This window comes from Platalea leucorodia (assembly GCF_965183815.1).
Source record: "Platalea leucorodia genome assembly, chromosome: 8".
Lineage (NCBI taxonomy): Eukaryota > Metazoa > Chordata > Aves > Pelecaniformes > Threskiornithidae > Platalea > Platalea leucorodia.
In genome coordinates, this window is record NC_138830.1 from 47,169,158 (window position 1) to 47,194,932 (window position 25,775).

General features: G+C 37.6%; 1 protein-coding gene across 1 annotated transcript in view; it reads left to right on the forward strand.

Moving 5' to 3' along the window:
- The window catches only part of CMTM4 (CKLF like MARVEL transmembrane domain containing 4), a 41,912-nt gene extending 16,349 nt beyond the window's left edge, over window positions 1-25,563 (forward strand). The window contains exons 2-4 of the mRNA XM_082319699.1: window positions 4,315-4,491; window positions 15,120-15,218; window positions 16,154-25,563. Of these exons, the coding sequence (XP_082175825.1) occupies window positions 4,315-4,491; window positions 15,120-15,218; window positions 16,154-16,327 (450 nt within the window). The 3' untranslated portion in view covers window positions 16,328-25,563. The remainder of the gene's footprint in view (window positions 1-4,314; window positions 4,492-15,119; window positions 15,219-16,153) is intronic.
- Window positions 25,564-25,775: the final 212 nt, after the last annotated feature.

Below are 25,775 nucleotides of genomic sequence, written 5' to 3' on the forward strand. Positions count from 1 at the left end.
TTTTCTGAGGTAGCGTTGGTGACTTGGGTTACAGAGCAAGAGCAAAGCTTTAGCAGCTGGGGAGCACGGGTTTTTCTCTGCTGCAGCTTTGCGCCTCAGTCACCTGGGGCAGCGCAAGGCTCTGCACCCTCAAATGGTGTCTGGATGGAGCGTGGAGGCTTCCCAGGAGGGCTGGAGGGTCTTTGTCCTTCTTCCCTCTTCCCAAGAGACTCTGTATAGCCAACGTGGTAAAGGCAAGGCACCAGTTTTATCTTGGTGTGTGGTGTGGCAGAGGGAGGAGCGTAGGAAGCTCTGGAGGAGTGACTTTTTAGGTCTTTGAGGCTCAGTAAGCTGTGAGTTAATTCAGTAGGCAGTGACGGGTGTTAGACAGGCAACGGAGATGAATGTAGGTTAGAAAGAAGGTGTTTTCATTATAGTTACAGAGCTCTGTGAGAGAACAGGAAAAAATGATTAGTGTTAAACCTGCACTGAAGTCCCTCAGAAAATAAGCTGGGGTAGCTGAGACCAAGACTGACTTTTGGTCTGTCTGCAGTTTGCGGAGGGGCGCGCGTATGATCACATCAGGCTGCTTTATGGCCATGTCAATCAAGTGGTATTCTAGGTGGCAAAATTGTATTAATTTACTACCTAATTTATATAGCATGTCTCATAAATTATACGTTTAAAAATGCAAAGAAGATGAGGCATTTTTCTTACGATGTTAACGTGTTCTTTTTTTTAAATTAACTTGATCACTGGATGAACCATGGCCTTTGGCAAGCTGCTTTGGCTCATGTTGCAGCATTTACACAACACTTAAGTAATGTAGCTGTCTTAGTAAGTCATGGGTTTGATTCTATAATGTATTTCACTTTCATTTCATGTGTTCAGAGGAGTTCACGTTTTTTATTAGAAACAAAATTAGGTTCATCTCTGAGTGGAATGGCCAATGAAAGGAGCACTAGTGTGTGATTATAGAAGATTCACAGTACTTGTAGTTAATTGGAAGGATGTTTCTGGCAATTTTATAAATGTGTGGGAAGACAAGATTACCCTGATGTTTCAGAGATAAAATATTTATTATTAAAGACTGAGATTTTTTTTTTTTATTGTGTTTACAAAAAGGGACGTTTCTGTGGGAGGATAGCTTTTTCTGATGTGGTGATTAATTCGGATTTTATTTTTTGTCATGGCATTCATTGTGAGACAAATAATGGGCAGTTCACAGGAAGGTATTATCTGTAGCACTGGTAGGATGGATAATCTTTGGGAAGGGTTAAATATATTTTTATTGCAAGAAAAATGGTAACACGTTTAGTTGGAATCCTGCTTGAAGTACAAAAGTGTTAAAAATAAATTGTATGCATGGCAATGTTCTCCTTTCCCTGCCCCTCCCCAACCAACAAGTGTTCAGGTGTCCTGATCCATGCTGTGATGATAATACTCCTGTTAATAGTCAGTTATCGTGTATGTTTCCAAAACACAGCCTCCACTTAGTGGCCAGAATCTCCATCATAAACTGAAGCAATTGAGGTTTTCTCTCAACCTTCCTGATAAACATATCAATAGACTTGGGCTGCCACAGCCCAGACTGCTGTACACTAATGCCACTGCATGTTACTTAAACTGATGGCACACCTTCATCTTTACTTGCATTTGAAATGGTTTGGTTTAAGTCAAACCAAAGTATACAAAATTAAAACTTTTTTTTTTTTTTTTTTTACAAGGGTGTGTTATGGGTAAATGCCTTTTATAATTTCTTAATGGATAAAATGAAATCTTAAGGTAGAATTGCTCTGAGGTTTATTAATTCTGAGGTTTATTAATTCTGAGCTTGGGAGTATATAAGTAACCTGTGATGATTAGAGTTCATTGCTTCAAGTGTCTCTTCAGTACATAATTTATTTCTAGTGCTGTATGCAAGAAACTCTCATCTTTTTTGAGCTTTGACTGCTAAGATGGGTATGTTAGCCTTGAAGAAGCAATGCTGTCTGGTATGGAGAAGAGCCAGTGTAAGATTTTTATCAGCAAAACAACAGAGACTTCCTATGCCAGGTAGCAGTTGCCCAGCGTAACGACTGGCACGCCAGAGCTCTTGGCTCCTTCAGCCTAATGCCAGTGGCACAATTCAGAGCTGTTTATATTTTTAGAAAATGACCCTAATATTGTTTGGGCTTGTACTGCAGTATTTCTAGAGAATATTGCAGAACCATTTCTTTTAAAAGAATAAAAATTTTAGAAGTGTCATATCAAAAATAGTGGCACAAACAATGGAGACTTTATTATATTGGAATATCTAAAAGTTAAAGTATTGCCAGCTAACATTTAGCATTAATACTTGATATTGATCCTGCTTGAAACGGCTAAGACTTTTTTTTTAGAGATTTTTTTTTTAAATCGTATTCAGTGTCATCTTCAGTTATGAGGCTTGTGTTCACAGAAAAGGTGGACTTGATTACATGCTAATACTGTAAAGTGAAGCTGTGATCTGGACAGTATTTGTGTGTGTGTGTGTGTCATTGCTGAAATGATAATTTGACTTTGATTCTGTTTTTCAGAATGATCCATTTCACTGCATACTTTTTCTTTTTTCCCAAAGCTATTCAGTGTCAAAGGTAAAAATCTGAAGTTAAGTGTTTAGTCACTGGATATCTGTTCAGAATTTGTGTGATGTGAACTGGCTTGCTCTATGAGCTGCCAAAAATTAGTATGGCAAGTGCTCTCTTAAAGACAGCGTGCTAAGTGAACTGAGAGAGACTTTCTACCCAAGTATGAGTTTTTTGATTAAAACCGGTTTGCTTTGTTTTAATCCATTTTTAAACTTAAATTAGCTACTGTATTCTGAAGTATGTGGCAAACAAAGCATTGTGGAGTATTGTCCTTTACTTAGAATTACTGCTGATGTTTGTTAGTGACAAAAATGATACCTTCCTTCAAAATCCTTTTTCTTCATTTTGCTTGTTTTGTTGTAGGAGGCAAAGACAAATTAATGGATGAAGCATAAAAAGTGCTGGAAGAAAGTGTATCTGCAAAACATTATTGAAATTGGCAAAGAAGAATTTAGCAGAAATTGATTTGTATTGTGGCTTCTGTCAATCATTTAAACTTATGTTTTGTTTGTGCAAAACTTTCAAATTATGGAATATTTAGCTCTGAGGAGGCTATCCCCCAGAGCTCTTCATCCTCAAATTGAAGTGACTTATTACAGTCTCATTAGAATTTTGCGGCAGAGCAAAAAAGTGAATTCTTTCTGAAAAATGTAAGTGGGTGGGTGGGAGGGTTGTTGTCTTGAAAACCAAAGCAAAACACTCTTAAGGCCTTCCTTGCTTACCATGGAAAATCAAAATAACACACCAAAGCCGTCCATTCAACTGGTTTTCTTTTGCCAGTTATATTTAAAGAGGAATCAGTTTGAGACTTACTTCCATATGTAAGTTGTATACTCTGTGTAGGTATAAGTGACTAATATTGATAGCTAATATTGGTGTATGGTTGTAACATATTTTAGTTTTGTACGTTGGGCAGATTTTTTTTAAGTATAGTGAGTTCACTGTTTTATCCCATACAGTAAATTAAACTCTCGTCTTGCAAAAGTCTGCATTTGTGTTAACTCTACCAAGATACCTTCTGAATTCAGTGTGACTAACCATTATGCCAGTTAGATATATCTGTTTGCAGCACCAGGAGTTTCTTCTTCATCTATTAGCTGCTTGTTTTCTTGTCTTATAAGTAAGGGAATGATAAAATAGATTTTTATATGAAATACAGCATACTGATGATAAAAAAAACCATGAAAAGGGCAGGCATTTTTGGAGGCTGGTAGAGATCCCGAATCTATTCTATTTTGAATTGACCTAGATCTCAAGTTGGTAGTGAATTTTAAATAGCAGCTTTATTGAAATGTCTTTCACAATCACACTATAGTCATATTATATAATTGAGCTTGAGGTTGGCCCAATAGACAAAGGCATTCCATCTTCAAGTTTTGGAATAGTATATCATGAGTGAAAAATGAAATAAAATGTTTGAGGTGCTGTTTGCATATTAAGCCAGTGGCCTGAAGGGGTTTCATGTCTTTCTGGGTGTCTCAGTCATTTTGATGTTAGACTCCTGTAATTTTGCTAAAATATACTTCGTTGAACAGGAGATATCCAGAAAGCCTTACATTAATTTGCTTTTGTTTTTGCTCTTTAGACAGTGCCCTGTTATAAACTAAAATCACACATTCCTGAGTGTAAACTGATCGTGTTCCCAATGGAAATTTCAGGAATACTTGTGGCTATTTTAAAAATGTGGAAATCTATTTATATTTTTTCCACTTGTTTTTCTTCCTAGGTTTTGGCACTGATTGCTTTCATCTGCATAGAGACCATCATGGAATGCTCCCCTTGCGAAGGCCTTTATTTCTTCGAGTTTGTGAGCTGTAGTGCATTGGTGGTTACTGGAGTTCTGTTGCTTATGTTCAGTCTAAATCTTCACACAAGAATACCGCAGATCAACTGGAATCTTACTGTAAGTTCATACAAATCCTCACTCTGTTAAAAATAGCTGCAAATCTGGTTTTAAGTTTGGTTTTTGAACTTTACTTTCTACTGTTGTTTAAGATCGTGTATGACTGTTCTTTATACATTTTACTTATATTTATTTTGAATACTAAGAGCAGAATGAGCTTTGAAATGTAGCAAGATTAAACTACATTAAATAGAACTAAAATTGTCTTCTGGTAGATCTCTTTGGAAGGAAAACTTCCTGCTAATGCCAGCAATTACTGTTTGTGAATGAAGTGGATAAAAATGTAGCCTGCAGTTATTTAACTTTGACAGATGCTGTATTTACAGTAGCCTGTTGTTCTCTCTTAAGCTGTTTTTTATATTAGGACAGCCATACTACATATATTTTCTTACACAGATTAATGCAATCATCAGGTAGTAATGTAAAAAATTATATGCTTTCTGTGAAAATCAGGTGTTTTGAATTGCTTACACACATAACTATTATACATTGACTGGCAATGCTTAATGTGTTCTCAAATACGAGCAGTTTTAGGAAGAGAACTGCTGGCAGTGCACATTCCTTTTGTACAAGTCTCCGTTTCCATGCTGTATTACGAGTTAAACTTTCAGATTGGGTTGCATAAACACAGGTCACAAAATCAACATGTTCGTCACTCTAGCAAAAGATCTGTCAGCTTCAAGGACAATATTTATATCAACTTCTTTGGACAGCACAGATACATATGTGCCTATGTTATGTTTTATTTTATAACAGTAATTTTGTAAGTACTTTTGGAGACCAGTCACAGAGGTTTCTAGGCTTCTGTGTGATTATTTGTTTGGTTTTAATGCAATCTATTAATGGTGCCATTTGCATGTTCAGTAACTGTTTGTAAGCCTAAATGACCTGTCTAAAATGAGACTGGAATGTGGAATTAGTAGATTCTTTGCACCCTGGAGATGCATAATCTATTGAGGAACTCTTCCTAAGGGTACTTGGTAGATAGATTAGGTGGACTGAGAACTCTGACTGGTAACTGTAGGTGGGGGAGATGGAGATAGCTTGCACAATAAAACCAGTGGAACCACTGGAATGTTACTGGATTGTCTTGCCTTTGCTCCTTTTGTCTCCATTCTGCCAGTATTGTCACCACTTATTTTCGTGGCAAGCTGAAACGCAGCAGCTGCAGAGAGAAGGTAGTCTCTCTTTCTGTTGCCAGCTTGGCTGTTTAAGGAACATCGCAGCAGCCTGAGAGCTGATAACAGCAATTGAAGACCATCTTTTTATGTCACACACTTCTGTACACGCTAGTAGGATGTACAAGAGCATGATAACAAGTGTGTAAGTGCATCAGTGTCACACAAAATGTGATGGTTTTGCTGTGTGACGCGAGTGGTTTCATAGTGAATACTAGATGTAGCTTATGGTCAAAGTAGGTTTGACCAAGACATTTTAACAAGAGACCATAGAGTAGTGGTATGCATGGTGTCCATGACTGAGCTGAAGTTGTATCTCTGGAAGAGTCAATTTAATGACTTTGCTTACCCTTGGTTCTGTATGTCTGTACCTTTTGTTCTGTTGTTGAGCCCTGTGGCACACTTCTACTGCCTACCAGAACACTGTGACAATATGTTGAACATACATAAGTACAGAAGCCTATATGCAGCTCTCTGCCTTTCCTCCCAAATAATGCAGTAGATATCGGTGTCTAACTGGGAGGTCCTTTCAGCCACCCTGACTTCTTACGGTAGTCGAGTGACAAGAATTGCAGCTTTGAGTGCAGGGTTACTTGTCTCTGCAGAGCAGTCTGTTAGAGATCTTTACAGAAAAGAGGGCTTAACAATCCAACCAGTTGTGGTGTAGATTTTTTGTTTGCTGTGTTTCTTTTGTTTTAAAGTTAAGTATTTTGGGTTTTAAGGCAATGGCCACACTCTGAACCCCCTACCTAAACAGCATGGAGTGACATGACATGGTTGGAGTTCAACCTGAAGGGCAAATGGAATACACTGCAAATGCGTTTTGCTTTAGTTCATATTGCCAAATCAGCAGAGGTAGAAGTAAATTGTCATGATCTCACAAGTCTCATTCTTTTGGTTACATACTGAAGATGAAATGCTTCTTCCATCATTATACCAAAGATCTCTGATAGAAGTGAGAAGAGAACGGAAGCTTCTGACTTTCATTAACTGATGAGACCATCCTTCTTCCTGGTATTGCTTACTGATTTTAATCATTAGTCTGATAGGACCGTTACTCTGAGAGGAGTGTGGGAGTATCTTCATTATTCAGATAGCTGTAGTCTGCTGTTGCATGTAGAGAGTGGGAGATCAAAGGCTGCTGATAAAACACCTATGGGATATTACTTTGGTAAAGTTAGTAGGAAATTTAAGAATGTAGAGTTGTGGCTGAATGCTTTTTTGGCTTATTTTTGCATTTTTATTCTTTACAATTTAGATGTATATTCGTACATTATTTGCCTCTTTCAGTATTTAGTACTTTCCTGTGTTTTGATGGTTATTTTGATAATTTTGCAGCCTCTATATATGACACAGTTATCACAGGAGTTGCTTTCTGAACAACAGACTTTCACACTCTTGAATGCTTTAGGAGGAAGTCACTCCTGCTTAGGTATAAATGCTTTAATATACATGCTTTAAAAAAATATGTATGACTTTATAATGGGTATTTCCCTTACAAAAAATCTCAAATTTTGATTTTAGAAGCTGTGTGAGAAGAGGCTGTTACAGTGCTTGAAAGAATTTAATAGTCTTAAATTTAGGAAGACGACTTTCTTTAAACACAGCACTTGCAGAAACTTCCTAGGAACTATTTAAAACCATTTGCTTTCAAATGATCCTACTTATTAGAAAGTACCAGGCCATCAACTGCTATTGTCCAACACAGGGTTGTTTCCTTTAGTACTTTATTAAAATTAGACTTCTTTCTAATGCGTTGTGGATATTGTCTGATGTCTGCTATCCCTGGTTGGAATGAAGATGTGAATCAGTATATACTAGCATCTAACAGGTATGCAGATTTACTAAATTTTTTTTAATATATATTTTAGCCATTTGGGGAGGAGAGCTTTGTTTTGATCCTAATTAGAGACTTGCCACCCATTTTCACATTTTCCTGAGGTAAACATGAAAGAAACACGGAGATGGTGAGGCTGGAAAAGAACCTTGCTTGGGTGGGTTGGAAAGAGGCAGGTCTGTTACAGTAAGATGAAAGAGCAGTCGCTTGTCTGTGTTGTGCAGCACTATCGATATTATGCAAAAATGCGAAAGCTGGGGAACCTGTCAGTGGAAATTTCCATTTCCTTTATGCTTCCCAGCTCAAAGGGCGCCTATTCTGCAAGGAGACTTGCAAGTGGCATAGGGGAATTAAGAGTACACCGCAGCAGAGACTCTGCTGCTGCTTTGAAATGTTTGTTTTCAGAGTTAACTAGTAACTGAATGTTTGCTATAATTTTGTGTTTGGCTAGATTCTCCCCCCCCCTTTTTTAATTATTATTTATTATTTGAATCTCATGTGTTCTATAGGGAGAGATTAAGATCTTGTGGCCAAACCGTGTGGATGACATGGCCCTTTAGAAGTAGGGATGGGGTAGGAAAGTTAACAGTTCTGTTACTCCTAACTTTGGTGTTCTGATGAATTTGCATGTGGTTTGCCAGGCTTTCTGGCAATTACTGTCACTGCAGAGTAGATCCACTGTAATGCTGCAGGACCTTTTTTCAGGGCTGAGAACTGAGATGACTTGCGGAGTGGGAGAAGTGGTGGCAAATAGCTGAGAACACTGAAATTTAACTGTGTCTCTTGGATGAGAGTTTGTATGATGAGAGAAATTGGAGTCATTACAGACATAAATCGTTGCATAATCAGCCAGTAGAATGGACTGTGTCTGTGTGTAGAGAAAAAAAAATCTTCCAATAGATTTTGACCATTGATTTAAAGAAGAAAAAAAAAAATTTCTTTTTTTTACACTACCAGAACTCCAGTGGGTGTTTATTTTGTGTGTGTGCACAGTTTTGGATGCAGTTTTTCAGCCTAGAGCAGCCTCAAAGATGAGGCACAGGATTGAGCCCAGCACAAACTAATTAGAGTTCTGCTGGGCTTATTAGCCTGGACTCAGTCCCAGGGAAGCACTGCTACAGGGAGGAAACACGAGGAGTCAGGTGTGTCTCTTTCAAGACACAGATCAGTAGTGTATTTTGTGCTGCCTGCAAACTTATTTCATCATTTTTGCAGGGTTGGGTTGTTTTTTTTTTTTCCAGTCGTTGCAGTGATGAAACCTTGTGTGCATGCAACTGACACCAAAGTAGTTGGCAGAAAATTTGATGTGGTTCCAGAATGACAAACTGTCTTATGCCAACCTTTGCTCTGAAGAGTATAATTACAAAGCTGTAGTTTAAAGGCCTTCACAGGGCAATCTTGATTTTTTTTTTTTTTTTTAAATTTATATTTTTCCCCTTCTGTTTTGAAAAAACATCTTGGTTTTCTTTGGCTTGCTTAGCTGTTGAATGAGAAATTAAGTAAGTCATCCTTCACTTTTATGTTTACTGCTGTCAAAATAGCAATACCTATTAAGGATAAAATTTAATATTTTATAAATAAAAAAATTGTCAGAATTAATTTCCTCTGGGTTAGTGCTCTGCGTGGGCATTTGTTCTCATTTGGTGCAGCATGGTGTAAACAATGATGCGTTATTCTGTAAGAAATACAAACACAAGTTTTAAATACGAGAAATATTACATGGTTTGGTAGCTATTGCTAGTAATGTCTGTTGCTTTGTGATGATAACTGCTGGTCCTGTCTGTGTGTAGGACTGCTTATTGGAAAAACATGCAGGGAAAAACATTAACTTGGAAATGTGTTTTGTCATTTGCAGCAGAATTACTACATCTAACAGAGCTTGTATTCTAACTCAAAAATAGTTAGAAATAAGAATAAAAACATATGAATCTTGGTTTTGAGGCCACTTCTCCCATTTTTTCAAAATCATAGCTTGTCCCTGACCTCTCGGAGAGCTGACTGAGGTTTTTGAAAGTCACTTGTGTTAATTCAGGGTTTTCTACATACTTTGCTTGAGATGCTGGAAATAGAACAGATTTCCAGCAAGTGCCAGACACCTGGGACTGGATCAGAGCACCTGAACAGGAGCACCTGCAGGTGAACGCTAGAGACCTTTGGGGGCTGCTGTGTGTGATGTGGGACCCACGGGGGCCTTCAGCCCTGCGCGGGGGCCAGGCCCCACGGCCCCACGTTGTGAGATGGGCGCTGATACCTCTGTTTGCACAGCGTGAATCCAGCCCTCTGGGTCACTAACGTATTTCTGAAATCGGTCATGGACTGTTTTATCAGGGGAAGCAACGCTTATGTAAATCTTGGAGTAGCAGAATCTAGTGTTTGAATAAAGGCTCCCGTACCTACGTAAGCCTAAATAAATGAGGAAAAAAAGAGATGGGAGTTAATGCTCATCCAGTTAATTCTGTTCTTTCTACCTAGGACTTCTTCCTAGGACCGCCCTTCCCCTCCCTTTCCCCACCAACTGAAAAACAAACCACCAAAACCAAAACAGAGCTAAAAGGAAATGTTACTTTGAGCTCTCTTGTGGAAAATAACCTGGACAGCAGCAGGCTGCTAACTTCTGTCACCTTTTGTGACAAAGTCAAACTGTTGAAATGTGCAGGCTTCTTTTCCAGATTACATTCATTTAGCTACTTTAAACTCCATCTAAATGTAAACTCTTGGATTTCAGAAAGCAAATGATAAAAGCAACCACCAGTTTAAATGTCATATTTTTGTTTATACATATTACAATTGCAATATGGTACTGTCTCCCTTTTAAATAGTATCTGGTCACTCGTGCAGTCTCTTCACCGTGAAATACAGGATAAAAAGGCAGAGCATGTATTTTGATTGAATGTCTCTTAAAAGTTTGCATATGTGAAGTCATGGATAAAAGCATGTGGATATTACTGAAACCTCTGAGCAACTGAGCTAACTCTTGGTAACATACCAAATTGGAGGACTAAACAGAAGCTTTCGAAGCTGATGTCCCTTGCGGGGGACTCCCTTTCAGGAGTTACTTAACAGGAGCTTTCAGGTCTGTTAACAGACCTCTTGTTCATAGCTCCAATTCAGCCTCTCCATCCTCATTAATCCAGGAACCATACCTGCCCAGACCTTTAAAAAACAAAAGACTGTAGGATGCTGTCCGCTTTTCTTTTCTAGAGTTTCCCACCTTTACAGCAGAATTGGCAGAACAAAAGCCTCGCCCTATCTATTTTAGTATAAAATGTTGTCTTGGCATAAACCCATCTTCATCCGTGAGTTAAGATGCCTCCTCTGCCTTATGCTCCTTGTGGGTGGGACAGATGGCTGGTGATGGCAGTAGCAAATACATGTCCTTGGATACTCTCCTTTGGACTAATAGGACTGTTGGTGACTGAACAGAAGGACTTGCGAATAACTAGCAAGTGACCAGAAGTCAGTCTTTCATTTTTAAATCCTTTTGGAAAGGAGACAGGGAGCAGCAGCAGTCTAGAGTGGATTTGATTCAGCTCATAGATTTTATTCTCTGTTATGGATGGCAGCTTTGTACAGTATTTTATGGCACAGCATACTGTCTCATGAGGTTGCTGTAATTTCAGCAGAAATTCTTCTATCTGTGTGATGTGGTTTTTACTTTGTCTATAAATATAATAGCAAGAACTTAAGCTACATCATGGCCAGATTTGAAATGGCTCATCTTTTTTCAATTAGTTTATTCTTTTTATTGTCACGATTATTAATTTTCTCTTATGTGGAAAAAAGCTACATTATTTTAGGGAGTGTCCTTTACTTCTTGAATTCTTGCTGTCGTTCATTCTCTTTTGTTTCTGCTCTGACTTCTTCCAAAACAGTTGTGTTTTTTCGTTTCTTATCTTTCTGCTCTAAGTAGTAAGTACCAAATTTTGGATTAAAAACCTCCACCAATATTTGTGTCTGTGATGTTACCGTTATATGACAATGTTATTGGTAAATGTCATTGCTCCTTAAGCTCCAAACAGTCTGTCTGATCTGTGGATATGAAAGATTGTGTTAGTTTTAGCTTTTTAAGAAACCAGCCTTATTGTATGAATATGAATCGATTATTAATTGCATTAAAAGGTTTTGACCTAAACAGGGAAAATGGAATTGCAGAAACAAATAAATTGGAGCCTCAAGATGGAATCAAGTCTTTAAATTTGAATTGTTGGATTCTTTGCAAGGAGAAATTTGATATTCTTTCTAAAGAGTACAATAAAATAAAATGCCAGTGATGATGACAAAGTTTCTAATGCATTTGTATCTTTGGTTTCCTGGAAAAATCATGGCAAAGGCACCAGCAGTCTGATTTCAGCAGTATTTCATATTCTGCAGTATCTCAAACTTCTTACAAGAAGCCTTCAAGTCAGTTTGTAGTGAGGAGATAGATGGTAACATCTGTCATGTTGTGGATAGGTCTAGCTGTCTTGCTTATACTATTCTCCTTTGGCAAGATGATCAAGCGGACAGATTCAAAAAGTCAGAGGTCAGCAGGATTAATTAATAAGCACATCTGACCCCATAAATCATAGAGCATTATGTGCCATCCACTTAATCAAGCATGGTACTAAAGAAGTACAAAATGTGCATTTGAAAAAACATAATCTGGATTATAAGAAGTGAAAAGGTGGAATATTAAGCACATCTTTGGTTGTTGCGATGGTTAGCTCCCTTACTATTAAAACTTACTTCATTTTGAATGTGACTTTTGCCTTAACTTTGCAGCTGTTAATTTTGTTATACTATTAATTTTATTGTGCTTTTCTGTGCTAAACTTTTAAAACAGCTAGTATTTTTTGATTATTTGAACAGTGGAGTCTTCATGTACACAGCTCAATCTTTTTAATATTCAAAGCAGTTTAGGTTCTTTGATTCATACTGTTAGAAATTTTCTCCTCCTTTCAAATAACTTCTGTGGCTCTTCTCTGTACCCTGTCCAATTTTTCAACATACTTTTAAAAATGTGGATACCGGAACAGGATGCAGCATTCCAGGGTCCCTTGCAAAGGTAAGATTACCGCCTTACACCTATTGTGTCCATATGTCCAAAGGAATGTATAAGTGCTGCTTCTCCCTTTTTTTTGTCATGGCATCACATATTGAGATGCTTACCTACTGTAATTACTACGTTCTGAGTTATTTCTTGGTTTTTATCTCCATTCTGTAGGTCATTTCTGTAGGTAGCAAATGTACTCTGGTAGTAAAATACACAACTTGACCTTGGGTTGAACTAATTTTTTTTTAAATGTTAAAAAAATTATTGAAGAGCATAGCTGCCCTCTCCTCAGTACTTAAGTTTCAGCATTCTTGGTGACATACGTGTGTTTACTCTACAGACTTGATGAAACTGTTGCATACTGTTGAGCTTGGTGTCTGTTGTCACATATAGTGAGACTTCCCCTCTAGTGAAGAAAGGGTTGTGCAGATGAGAACCACAGCTCTTGTTGGCAACCCCAGAAGCACAGTTAGAGCTGCTGAACTCAGAGTTGCAGTGGGAGGGTACTTGGGAGAAATTGTGAAATGCCATTTATTTTCCAATATCTCTGTTTCTTAAATTTATCTTTGTAAGGCAAGAAATTATATAATTAAAATTGCAATAACTGTTTACTAAAATCCCAATGTTGTTTGATGCCGTAAGTACCAGATAACATTTATCTCAGTGAGCTTGAACAGAGATAAAAAGTGTCTCTCTAATTATACACTGGCAGGTGGAAAGATGGTAGGAGGTTCTGAGACCCACAATTTGCTTTTGTTTCCTTACTATTTGGTAAGACAGTTTGGGTCTTACTGAGCTTGTGAAATCTGAACACATGGGTGGAAATAGCGATGAGTGGTGGAAGCCTCTCAGATTTCTTGGGAAAGTGCCCCTTTCAGATGAGGATCAGGCCACAGTGATACATCGTACAGTTTATCTCCAGGTACGCCTAATTTTGATAACCAGCTGTTGCTGAGTCAGCACCCTCAAAATAGTTTTCCCTGTGAATAACAGTGCCAGAAACTCAGTTTTTACAATTACTTTCTAAAGCATTCTCAAATCATGGCTAGAAAAATAGATGTTTTGGGGGTGGCTGGGTGACAGTGGTCTTTTCAAAGTCGTTGTGCTACATAGCTGGAACAGAGTCATGGGAGTCATACCCAGGGAATAAGTTTAGATTTATATCTTCAGTTTTCTAAGCCTAACTTCTTACAGCATTTCACAAGATGCATGGGAAGGGGGGATAAAAAAAATAAAATTGTACTTGCAGTAAGTGGAGGAGCAGGAATGGGAGGTGAGCCTGCCCTGCATGTGAAAGAAGAGAGTCAAGTAGAACAAATCTGTCCTTGAATTCTAACTAAAGAGTGGCGATGGGATTTTTTAATGGTGGGAGTTGGCATGTTCAGTGTGGTTTTGTTTTTGTTTGTTTTTCCCCTCTAACTCAAAACTGTAAGTTGCACAGCAAACTTGTATACAGGTTTTCTTTCCATTCCTTTTGGCTATGATAGTATTTACCTCTCACTGATTTCATGTTCCTTCAGGATATTTGTGCTGAGCTGCCATTCTCTGATTCCTCCACACCCCTCCTTGCTCCCTGACTTCACCTGTTCATTCAGTTATCATGATAGTCTGTTATTTCCCACATCTCTGTAGTGTACATATAGTGCAGTGTACATACGTATCAAATGTTTTAAAGAACCGTAAAAGATGCCCCGAGTAGCATACTGAACAGCTAGTCCCTAATGAATCTAGCACTTTATTTCTTCTATTATTTTAAAGTCCCAACTCTTGAATTTTTTTTCCTTGGGTCTGATCAGATAGTATTGTATTGACATAATTATTCTTGTGCTAGTAGCTGCCATTCAGAATTCTTATGTTCCAATGATACATTAATGACCCTGCTTTTTGTAAGGCATGGCAGCATAATCATCTGAACGTGAAGTGACATATGCAGCATATGTATAACTGAATTGCATGTTGCCTGTCATTTTTCTGGGCTTGGAGCAAAGCAAGAATTTTCACGTAGGTGCTGCTGGGGTGTTGCTGTGCATATGTTCTAAAATGTCTGCTGGAAACATCAATTTTATGCAATAAATATGTAAAAAGCTGTGTATTCTTACATCATGGGCAGCGGTTATAGAAATAACATGGGACATACAGTTTTCTACAATAAAGGCCTTAAAGAATTTGTAGTAAAATTGATGACTGTTATCTGGGCAGTATATGGAGCACTGTTGTCATGTGAAAGAGAACAAGGGGTTCCTGGAGTGCTGATATTCAGGTTACTTCAGCGTCAGCTGAGGTAGAACGGCTTTACTCATTGTTCGTGCTGACAGTACTTTTCTAATAAACCTAGTAGAAATTGAGGTAACGCATCCAGAATCTGCACTGGTGCTTTATATGTACATGCTATTTGACTTTAGTTCACAGACGCTACTTTTCCTGTGTAATAATCTTTTTGCCTTCTTTTGTATAAGTGATAAACTGCATAGAAAGTGGGAATGTATTGCTATAGTTCTTGTTCTAACCTTCTGTTTCATCACTTCTAATAACAGCAAGCAAAGAATCATTGTTTAGTAATGCTAATGAATTTATTTTTTAGGATCTGGTCAACACTGGACTCAGCACTTTCTTCTTTTTCATTGCCTCTGTAGTACTTGCTGCTTTAAACCATAAAACTGGAGCAGAAATTGCTGCTGTGGTAAGAATTTGAACTTCTTTATATATGACTACTATCTTTTATTAAAACTAAGAGTAACTTTTTCCTTGTGTTCATTGAATGCTCCTGTTGCCTGTGCCGCTGCAGTTTACTTCTAATTTTACAGTTGGCTATATGCTAATTCTGATTTAGAAAGTATTGACATCCTTTGACATGTTTGCTTTAAGGCTTGAGGCAAGAACAAACAGAAAAATGACTTGCAGAGAACACATTAACAGTTGAACTTCTTTCTCTATAGCTAGCTTAGAGGATACTGCTCTATATTGCAAGCCTACGGAAAAGATTGAGCCAAAAATTCACAAGAGATTGGGAGCTGCTTACACATAATTTGCTGAATTCTTGCTCGCTACAGATCGTTTTTGTTCTGTGGAGTGAGTACAGTAGTACTTTACTTCAAGATTTTAAATCTAGAACAGTAAGGTCAAGCAAATTAATTTTGTGCTTGAGTCGGCAACTTTTTTTTTCTTTTCCCCCCCCAAACCTGGACACTGAAAATCTCACAAGAGTTCTGCAGAAGCATATAGGAAGAACTGCAAATTAGCTCCTTCTCCAGGCTGATGGTCTGGACTGGTCATCTGTTCTCTGGTCATTCACTCACTATTATGTGCACCCTGAGGAATGAACTGTTGGATGAAGAGCTGTATTCTTCTTTACAAGAGGTTCTTCCGTTGAAGTTGCATTGCAGGATTTAATTGTCATGTTTGTAGACAGAGAACTTTGTTTTCTGGGATCATTGATCTTAGCTGCTTTTGCAGATTCTCTAGTTCATTGAAGAAGAAAAAGATCAATTTTACAGGCCATGATGATTTGTCAGTGCAAATAAAGTAGAAAACTAAGTTTCTGAGGAATTTGTTGTGAAACTACTATTGTTCTTGTTTTCAAAAATTGTCTTTGACAACTCTTTCTACTTCTTGTAGATATTTGGTTTCTTGGCAATGGCAGTGTATGCTGTGAACACATATTTAGCTATTAAAAAGTGGCGAATGACCAGCAGACAACAAAGTAGTCGGCAGACCAGTGATTACATACGTGCTCGGACAGAATCCAGAGAAGTAGATCATCGCCCTGAGATTCAGCGTCTGGATGCATGAAACCGACATTCAAATGGGACTGCAAAGGGAAAGAAGTGCTTAACTCCCTAATGGAATAAAGGGTTTTTTCTTTATTTAAGGAAGAAAAGGAAGATCAGATGGTGGCAAAGAATTCCCAGCCCTGCGTATGTGCAGAGATGCATCGAGTCAGAAGCCGTTGTCATGAAGGCAGTAAATGTTGGTCATTCAAAAGCAAGATCCGTTTAAGATGTCCGCATATATATACATATATTATATATCTTATATAATATATAATATATAATATATATATGTTTTGCAGTATGTTGTTGCTTTGGATTAACTGCACAGTACTTGCCTTCCCTCTCCCAAGTTCAAGCTCTGAATATACATGTTCTGCCATTGTTTCTTCGTCTATCGTAAACACTAAGACCAGCACTACATTGCTTGGTTAATATAGGAAAGAAATCCACCAAAAGTAAATGTAATACATGCGAAAAGGAAGTGAGGGGCAAATAGCAATAACTTTAGCCATGTATCGTGTCCAACAAACTCTCTGTATCCATCCTCGTGCAGCCTCGGCGGTGCAGCTCAATTCTCGTCTGCAAGATCTCCTGTAGTTTCACTCTTGGTGCACTTACATAGCTGAAATGGACAACCATTTCACATTTTTTCTTTGATGGATACAGTGTTGAGGTAGTTACCCTATGGGTTACTCTGCAATTGCCATATTGAGTTCATGCATGGCCTTGGCCAGATCTGAACTTGCGCAAAATTAGCGTGTTTACTGAATGGTCACCATAATGCATCAAGTGCAGGTATATGGTTGTCTGCTAATGTTGGGATACGTTCTATTTTTCATTCTGAAATGGGAAAAGAAATACGCTTGGGAGGCAGGGTGGAGAAAAGGTGGTTGAGGGGCACAGTAGAGAAAGAAGGGGTTGTCAATCCAGTAGACTTGCATTCCAGTCACAGCTCTTTTTTTTTTTTTTTTTTTTTTTTCCTCCCCTGTTTTCTGTGGGGTCTTTTTGTTTGTTTGTTTTGGTTGTTGTTTGGGGTTTTTTTGGTTTGTTTTGGTGTTTTTTTTTTTTTTAAGGTTCAACCTTTCTGAGAAGCCTTAAGTGAGCAAGAAATAGGAAAAAATTATGATGTGCTTATAAAGTGTTCCTAAGGTTGCAATATTGTGATTCATGTAAGATAAATATTGTCCTTTTCAGAGGGTTGTTTGTTTCTTCTAAAATTAAATCTGGTAGTAGGTAAAACTGATTTTTTTTTTTTTTTTTAATTGGGTGTTTCTGCAAACTTTTTTCCCTAATATTTCTTTGGAAAATGAGTTTAGATAATTGGAGGATAATATGGTTGTATTGATTTGTTTAGAAATAGTTTTACCTAACTGAAGTTTTCTTACTGTAATTGTACTTCCAGTAAAGAGAAGGATATGTTCTCTACTCAAAACTTGAATTCTGCTGTAATCAGTTAGATGATACCAGAATGTTATTAGGAAGATGTCTCTTGATATTTTTCTGGGTTTTTGATTGGTGTTTTTATCTGTAATCCATTATTTGGCATATGCATGCCTGCATGTTACATGAAGAACATGTGTAGGGGAGATGATCTCTAGAACTGAATTGCTTTCTGGTGTAAGCTGATGAAATCTTTGAAATCAGCGGAACTGTATGCCACGTATGCCTGAATTTATCTCATATTTGACTTGAACACTTTTTGCGTTGTGTTCTTCTGTAGCTGTACTCTTTAAGTAGATGAATGAAGTTAACTGGAGTCTTAAGAACAAACAGCAATACGTTGCAAGAGGTCACTTTGAAATATGAAAAACAGGTTATACCAAACAGAAGATCAATAGAAGTGCCTGGGCTTTTTTAATAGCAGAGGGAACTGGGATAGTGACAGGTGTGAACCTAACGCTGCAATGTTTGAATCAGGCAACAGAGAATTATTTTGATGTGTGAAAAACTGGTGACAAAACTGATGTCTTTTCATTTTCAATTTACTGATATCTACAGTGCATTTCATCTTAGTGGCTAAGATGGAGATTAAAACTCAGAAAGAGTTACTAATGAGGTTAAAGAAAACTTGCCTTTTCTTAATGAGTAATGGGTTACCAGTTACTATAGTAACATTTTATTCTGCTTCATTGTAAGTTAATGCCAAAGGGAACACCAGTTTAAAAAAAGATCGAGCCACGTAAGCCACTCTCTCCTGTTGGGTTTAGAACACAGACATTTTGTTGAGGTGGTGTCTCACCAGGATTACCGTGCATTTCACGAACAGTAAACGACACTTCCATGCTCAGCGTGGTATGAAATTATGAAGTTTGTTGTTGCCAGCACGGTTGTTACAGCTCTGCTGTTTCTCAGCACTCTGCCGAGTATTGGCAAAGTTTGCAAGGAGAGTTTGCAGAGATTGTCCGTTATTAAAAGAGCCTTTTTAAAAGTAGCACAAGCGTGTCTAGACTGGAATTGTAAACTGGCATTAAAGCAGTTTGTATAAAGATTGTTAAAAACAAAACACCACAACAAAACACACAAAAAAAAACTCCAACCAAAAAAACCCTAACAAAAAAACACCCCAACAAACCAAAAAACACCACCACACAACAAAAACGCCCAAAACAAAACCATACCAAAAAACCAAAACCAAAACCCCCTACTCAAGTACAGAATATTGTCCTCCAGAAGATCCATGCTTTTAGAGTAGAACCCTCATCTGAAATCAAGAAACAGAAGTTAGGTGATGCATAGCAAAGGCTTTTCATTAGGAGCGTGTCCTGTTTGCTGGTTGATGACAAGGACTGAAATGGTGCGTACGTAAGAGAACTCCCTGTTCCTCTCCTGTACTCCCTGTGCTGATTCTGGTTTTTCAGAGGGGTGGAAGGTCTCATGCACCTGCAAGTTTATGAATTTGGTCTCTTTCAAATCCTTACGCCTTTCCTTACCTAGAAACAGGATAACTTCACCAAGCTTTTTCTGGAGTGAGATCATGAAAAGCTTTTGCTATCTTTTAGCTGGAATGACAAATGCAGAATGATGCAGTTATACTTCTAATACAGTGTAATACTTCATCGTGTATACCTGAATGACATTGAGTGCTTTTACATGTGAAATAAGTTTTCTTGAGCTGAGAACTGTATGCCACTGTTTATTACTTACATCATGACTTGAGCTTAGTACAGCTTTCAGGGTAGAAATCAAAGAGAATATTAATTTAAAAAATACTATCTGATACACTTTGTAAAACAGAAAAACAAATGTATATTTGTAATTTACTTATTTTGGGGACCAAAGATGATTTTAGTATTGTACAGTATATACTTTCTAAAAAATCTAAGTTAAGCATTTATTACTCTGGGGGGACATCATGTGCTCTTTGGATTATATAGAAGGGAGATAAAGTAGCTGTGAGAGACAACTAAATTTGAAACATTAACATCATATGATATATACACGGTTGATTCCCCTGCCCCCCGACTTAATTTTACCTGGTGTATTGAAGAGGTGGTAATATTTTAAGACTGTTATGCAAACTGCAGTCGTCATAAAAAAGCTCTGAAGGAAGAAAATAGGGTAGAAAGTTTAAATTTTTTTTTTTAAACTTGCTTAGAAAAGTGACATTAAATTGCTTATCCCAGCCAGTTAGTCTTGCTTGTAATTGCTAAGCACACTGGGATAATTTCTTTTAGTCCTTAAGAGTGCTGTTTAGCTCCATAAAGGGACTCAAAATCCACTGTAAATAAAACTAAATTAAAGCTAAACAGTTGAACTTTGTAGGAGCAGGATGCTCAAAACCGTAATGGTTCCGATTGGTCCTCTGTCATCAAACTATGCAATCTCCATGTATTTCTGCATGTAGAAATGACAGTAAATTTTGAAACCTATGCACAGACACCAAAAGATTAATTAAAGCATAAGATATGATTGGAGCAACAGCGTAATAGCTGTTGTGTAGTGTTGTAAGAATATATGTTTTCCTTTTAATGCTATGTATGCTCAGTTGTGTCAGCCTTAGTTCAAGTTTCTCTTACGTTCCTGTCATGATCTGCAAACCGCCTACAATAGAAGTTTCTAACACCATAAGAACTGATTTGACAATTTCATCGCTTCTTAGTGAAGTCGATTCCCTCTTACTCTCTACCTGTTCATTTCATATATTCATGCCTCATCTAAAGTTTTAATATTTAATTTTTGTTAAGCCATCTTCATTGATCTGTATAGTGTCTGCTTCAATATAAGGAAGATAAAAATACTGTGTCTAATGACCTCTTGCTTAAGTATGGTACTCTTCCCTTTTATGATAGCTTATGATGTTTGGGCTGGATGTGCTGGGGGAAATTTTAGTCTTTCCCCTAGGACTTTGGAAGCTAGCTGGTATGCTGCATGCATTTCTGTGTACACTTTCTGGTAGGAGCCACGTGCTTAAAGGTTGAGAGAGATTCATCTACCTCTGCCTTTTTTGAGAGACAAGGTTAGATGCCTGTATTTCAGTCTGTGCTATTCATCATGGGCTTTGTATTGAGAAGCATGGCATCAGCAGTGAGCTGTGCCTTGGAAGCAGCTTCTCATCTTTTGCTTTTAAGATGTCTTCTATATGTCAATGTAAATAAAATCAGTAGTCTGGGGTACTGCTTCATAGGCTTTGTCACCTGTTTCGCTGTGCAACTCATGATACAATCGACAATTTTTATCTGTTTGTATTTCATTGTTGATTCTAGAAAGAAGAGGTGAAAACTGGGGAAAGTTTCCAGTCTTCCCTAAGATAATCTTCTTTTACACCCCACTCCCCCCCCACCCCCCCAAGTTGTTTTGTACCATCTGATGATTGCCCCTTCCTAACACAGCAGACTTGCTGGTTCTTGAAGTGCTGTGGACCACAGCAGGAGAACTGATCTGCTACAAGCTGCAGGTAGACTGTCGTAAGTGAATTAACCACTAGTTTTCCATGAACTTTAAGGTCCCTAAACAAGTTTGATATTTGTCACCTTTGTGCTATTTTGGGGATGTGCTGGCACCGTGAATGCTTATCTAATACGTGGTTTTATTAATGCAACCCTCCCCCCCCCCCCCCCCCTTAGTCCTTGTTCTATATCTGTTACTTTCTTGTCTCATGACAGCTTTGTAAATGTTCCTTCTTGTTCTCTTTTGTGGGGAAAAAAACCCCAAAACTAAACCAACAGTGCAACATAAGTAAGAATAATGTTTTTAGGGCATAATTTAAAAAAAACCCCAAACTTAATAGCAATTCAAATAGTGTAGAAAATAATAGCCTCTCTCCTGCTCAGATGAGATGCTGAACAGCTTTGTACATGAAAATCGGAGCATAAACAAGAGGTCTTACGCTGAAAGCTTTGGAGCCAAACATCTTCAGCAGGTATTTAGGATAAATAAAAAGGCAGGCACAGTCCGATCATGAATTTGAGATATGATAAAGGGTGAGAAGGAGAGAGAAACCCAAACTTGACGCTTAATAATCCAGTGCTTTCAAAATGATACGTGAACATGAATAATCCCCAGCCGCAGAAGGAAAGATTGCTTCTGCACTTCATAGCAAAGGGGAGAGAGGGACACCTTGAATCAGTAGTAAAAGTAGGTGTAGAAGTGTTTCTCTGTTCCTGACTCCGGGGCCGTGCTGGCTGTGTAATACAGTTGGAGAGATTCTACACCATCGTCGTTAATGGTGCATTTTAAAACCTGAGGCATGTTGACAAACGGGTGTGACTATCAAATCACTTCTGCTCAGCTGCAGTGTGGTAGTTCGTTCGCAGAGACCTGCGGGGTGTAGGTGCTTGCATCAGAAGGGTTCTATGTATCTAGGAGAAAGGATAGTTTCAGACTAATTTCTGCTCAGTCCCACCGAAATGAGTAAAGCCGTGATGTAGCATTTCTGAAAACTGAGTACTTAGTTTTTGTTGTTTATAGCATAAAATAATGGATTGTTTGGAGGGCCAACAAGGCTCAAAAAGACTGTGCAGGTAGAGATGTGTATGTGAATTTTAATGGCAACAAAAGTAATAATTTAAAAATGAAACTGAAATAGGTACAAAACCCAGAAGAATGCTTGAAAATAGTTTGTAGAAATTATGCCAAATTCCTCTCTTTATTTTAACAGAGGGAGTTGGTTAAAAATGAATTCATACAAATATTCAGGAAATCTCTGAATGCCACTTCAGCGATTTTCTTGGTATATTGTTGTCCCTGTTAGCCACTTGGCCACCTGGATAGATCTGTTTGACAGAGTCAGAGCAGTGCTGTCCAACCTGAAAGGGTTCCTTTGTTGTTTTGGTCTTATTTTTGCGTTGTCTTTTTTTAAATCTGTCTATAATTTAACCATTTGTGTTCTAAAATAATCTTTAAAAAATCTGCTTACACTGTGATTTATGATAGCCTTTAATTTAGAGTATACAACACAATCTAATTTTCTTTTTCGGATATTTAGCTTTCAAAAGTGTTCTTATATATGCCCAGAAATGAAAGTTGTCTATTTATCATGAAAATGTGATTAGATAAAGTTACCTATCCATAACGCCAGTGCAACTCTTTCAAATGTGCTGGATGGATGAGTTAGTGAAATTGCCTTTTAATCTCTATGGGTTAATAAGTATTTTTTTATAACTAGCCACAGATATTCCTTTTTAAATTATACTTGGCAAACAGAAGATATATAATTTTATATACGATATACATAGTTACCTTGATTGACATATTTATAACATAGAGCTTTGTGTTTACTATGAAGGTTTTATCTGTATACCAGGGACTTAATGGGTAAAATTTTAAAAAGCCAGTTAGCGTATGTGGAAGGATATGGAAACTATCTTCATGAATTCATAATGAGGACATAGGAGCATTTCAGAAAGCAATAGCCAGATCACATTAACGGAGTATCTGGGTTTTTTCTTATTTTTTTTGATTGGGGCTGGTCCCTACAGCTATTTTAAGAACATCTGGATGTGAGGAACAGAATGAAATATGACCATCTGCCTCTTCTGACTGTCATGGACTATTGTCTAGAATATGGGAAATTTCAGGGTATTGTATTTGTTTTGCTTTGGACAAATGTCTCAATAGACATATTTAATTAAAACCTTCATGTGTTTGAAAGAAAATACCCTCTCTTAACCAGGCTGATTTATCACTTTTGGTAACCTTTTAATCCCAAAAGTATTGTTGTCTAAATTTTAGTAATGTTGCATTTATCTTGATGTCTACAGGTTAAAATGGTTCTGGCTAGCACCCTTTTATTACAACAATTGCTACCTTCATTTTTCTACTGTTTATACTTTAATCTTGAATGTTTACTGGTTTCTACTTGTTGGATATTGTGGAGGGAAAGTGTATCTTAGCACTACAGTTCATCCAGCTTTAACTCGTACATCACAGTTCCGGAGTAAGAAAATACTTTGATTTATATATTGTGGCCAATTTATTGCATTTTAAAATGATTTCTATACTTAAGGCACAACATTTATGACATAATATAACAAATGACTTAGCTAATCATTGTATCTGTCTAGACTTACTCTCTTCTGTATTAGTGTCATTTTGAAACTATTTGTATATGTTGAAGTTTGTAAGGGTTCAGGAACCCACAATAAAATAGTAAAGTATGTATTTATTTCTCATTTTAATGCTCAATTTTGATTTGAAAGTTGACACTTTGTATGTCTCTTCACAGAATTGTAAACAAATACCGAAAAACTGCTTCACCTAGTGTGCCTTCCATGTGTGGTATAAACACTTGTCACTCACAAAAATAGAGATGTAAATTTATTAAACCAGTAAACACTATTTTTGTAATGTGAGTCACTAATGCATCTCTGGCTTCATTGTGCTTTGTTTCCACTAATACCAGTTTTACAGCTACTGTGGCCATTGCTTTCCCTTTGTGCACTAAGTAGTAAATCTGATATCACGGTGAATCAAAAGATTGTGTCACTTTTGCTCTGGTCTGCCTTCAGCTGCTGCCTGAAAGATGGTGATAAAGCAGATTCTGATGTGAGCTAGAAGGTACTCCAAATTTCTTTCCTTGAGACTTGTGTGAAGAGATGCTCAGCGTGGGATATCTGTATCCTCGGTGCTGATTCTGGGTTTTGTAGAAAAACACAGCAGGCCTAATCTAAACATTCTAATTCTAGCTCATAATTTATGATCTATGGTGTCTGAGGAAGGTGCATCCAGGCCTGACCAAAAGACTTTTATCCCTCGGGGATATAGGTCCTCTACTGACAGATTTGTAATTGTGAACAGCTCAGAAGTATTAGAAGAAATAGTGGGTTAGAATTCCATCTCGGACTGAGCAAAGGGGATGCAATTTTCCTTTCATCATATGAGCACAAGTCTGCTGGTATTTTGCTTTTGAAGTAAGAGAAATCAATGTTTTGCCAAGGAGAATCTTACGAGCATACTGTGTGTGTGACTGCAGAACCTGACTTGCCCTTACTCAGGCAAAATTCCCCATTGACTTAGGGGACTGCAGATCAGGTACCCATTTATCACCAAATCCTGATCAAGGATTTGAAGAATATCACAAGTTAGCAAATGTTCACATAGAGACAACTTACAGCCTTGAAGCAGTTTCACATTATTTTGGTAAGTGTTCTTGAAGTTCTCAAACTGCACACAGGGCCAGCTGATAAAACAGATGCTTTCCGTAGCGGTACCTACCAGCTGTGATCACTGCGCCCTCGGTATCGACAGCTGTAACTTGCATGTCTAAGTGTAGCATCTTCCAGCTCTGTATGTGAAAGTTGTGCTGTTAATGCTTGACCGGTTTCAAAGGCAAGGTAACTCTACAAGAAAACGTAACCTCCAGCTTGTTTTTACACCTGGAATGATTTTCAATATGTTGTGTGCTTCTTTTCTGTTGTTTTTTTTATGCTAAACAAAAAACACAAGCTGAAGAATTGTAATGTCTTGCAATACAGAAAGCAGTCTTGTTTTTAAAACCCATACTGTTATAGCATAATTTAAGTGGTGTATTTATCGGTTTTAAATGTCATTTTGCCTTTCCAGTCTTTCGTATATGGGCACAATACTTTTTGTAAATTTTTTTTATTTAGTTGTCTTTCTGTCTTTTTTCTTTCTGATATTTGAAGATTTGAGCTCTATGGATTTTCATGGTACTCTTCTGATCATGTCTTCATAGTGGTAAAAGTCTGTATTTTTGTATGTAGGGAAAATGGTAGTTTTCTAACACTTATCTTGATCAATATAGTATGAAATCATTTGTGAAGGACTTCCTGTTTAATAAATGGACATATTAAAGTACTACAACATTGTCTTCATCTGTAAAGGCAATATATAAACTCGGCATACTAAGTGTCGTGGTTGATTGGTTGATAATCCAGTAAGTGCAGTTGCTAAATGCACCTCCTATGCAAGACAATGGCATAGGGGTTAAGCATCAACCAGCCCTCACAAGACAAACTTCATAGATGCAGGAGTTAATGAAAACCCACGTATAAGCAGTCCTTGATGAG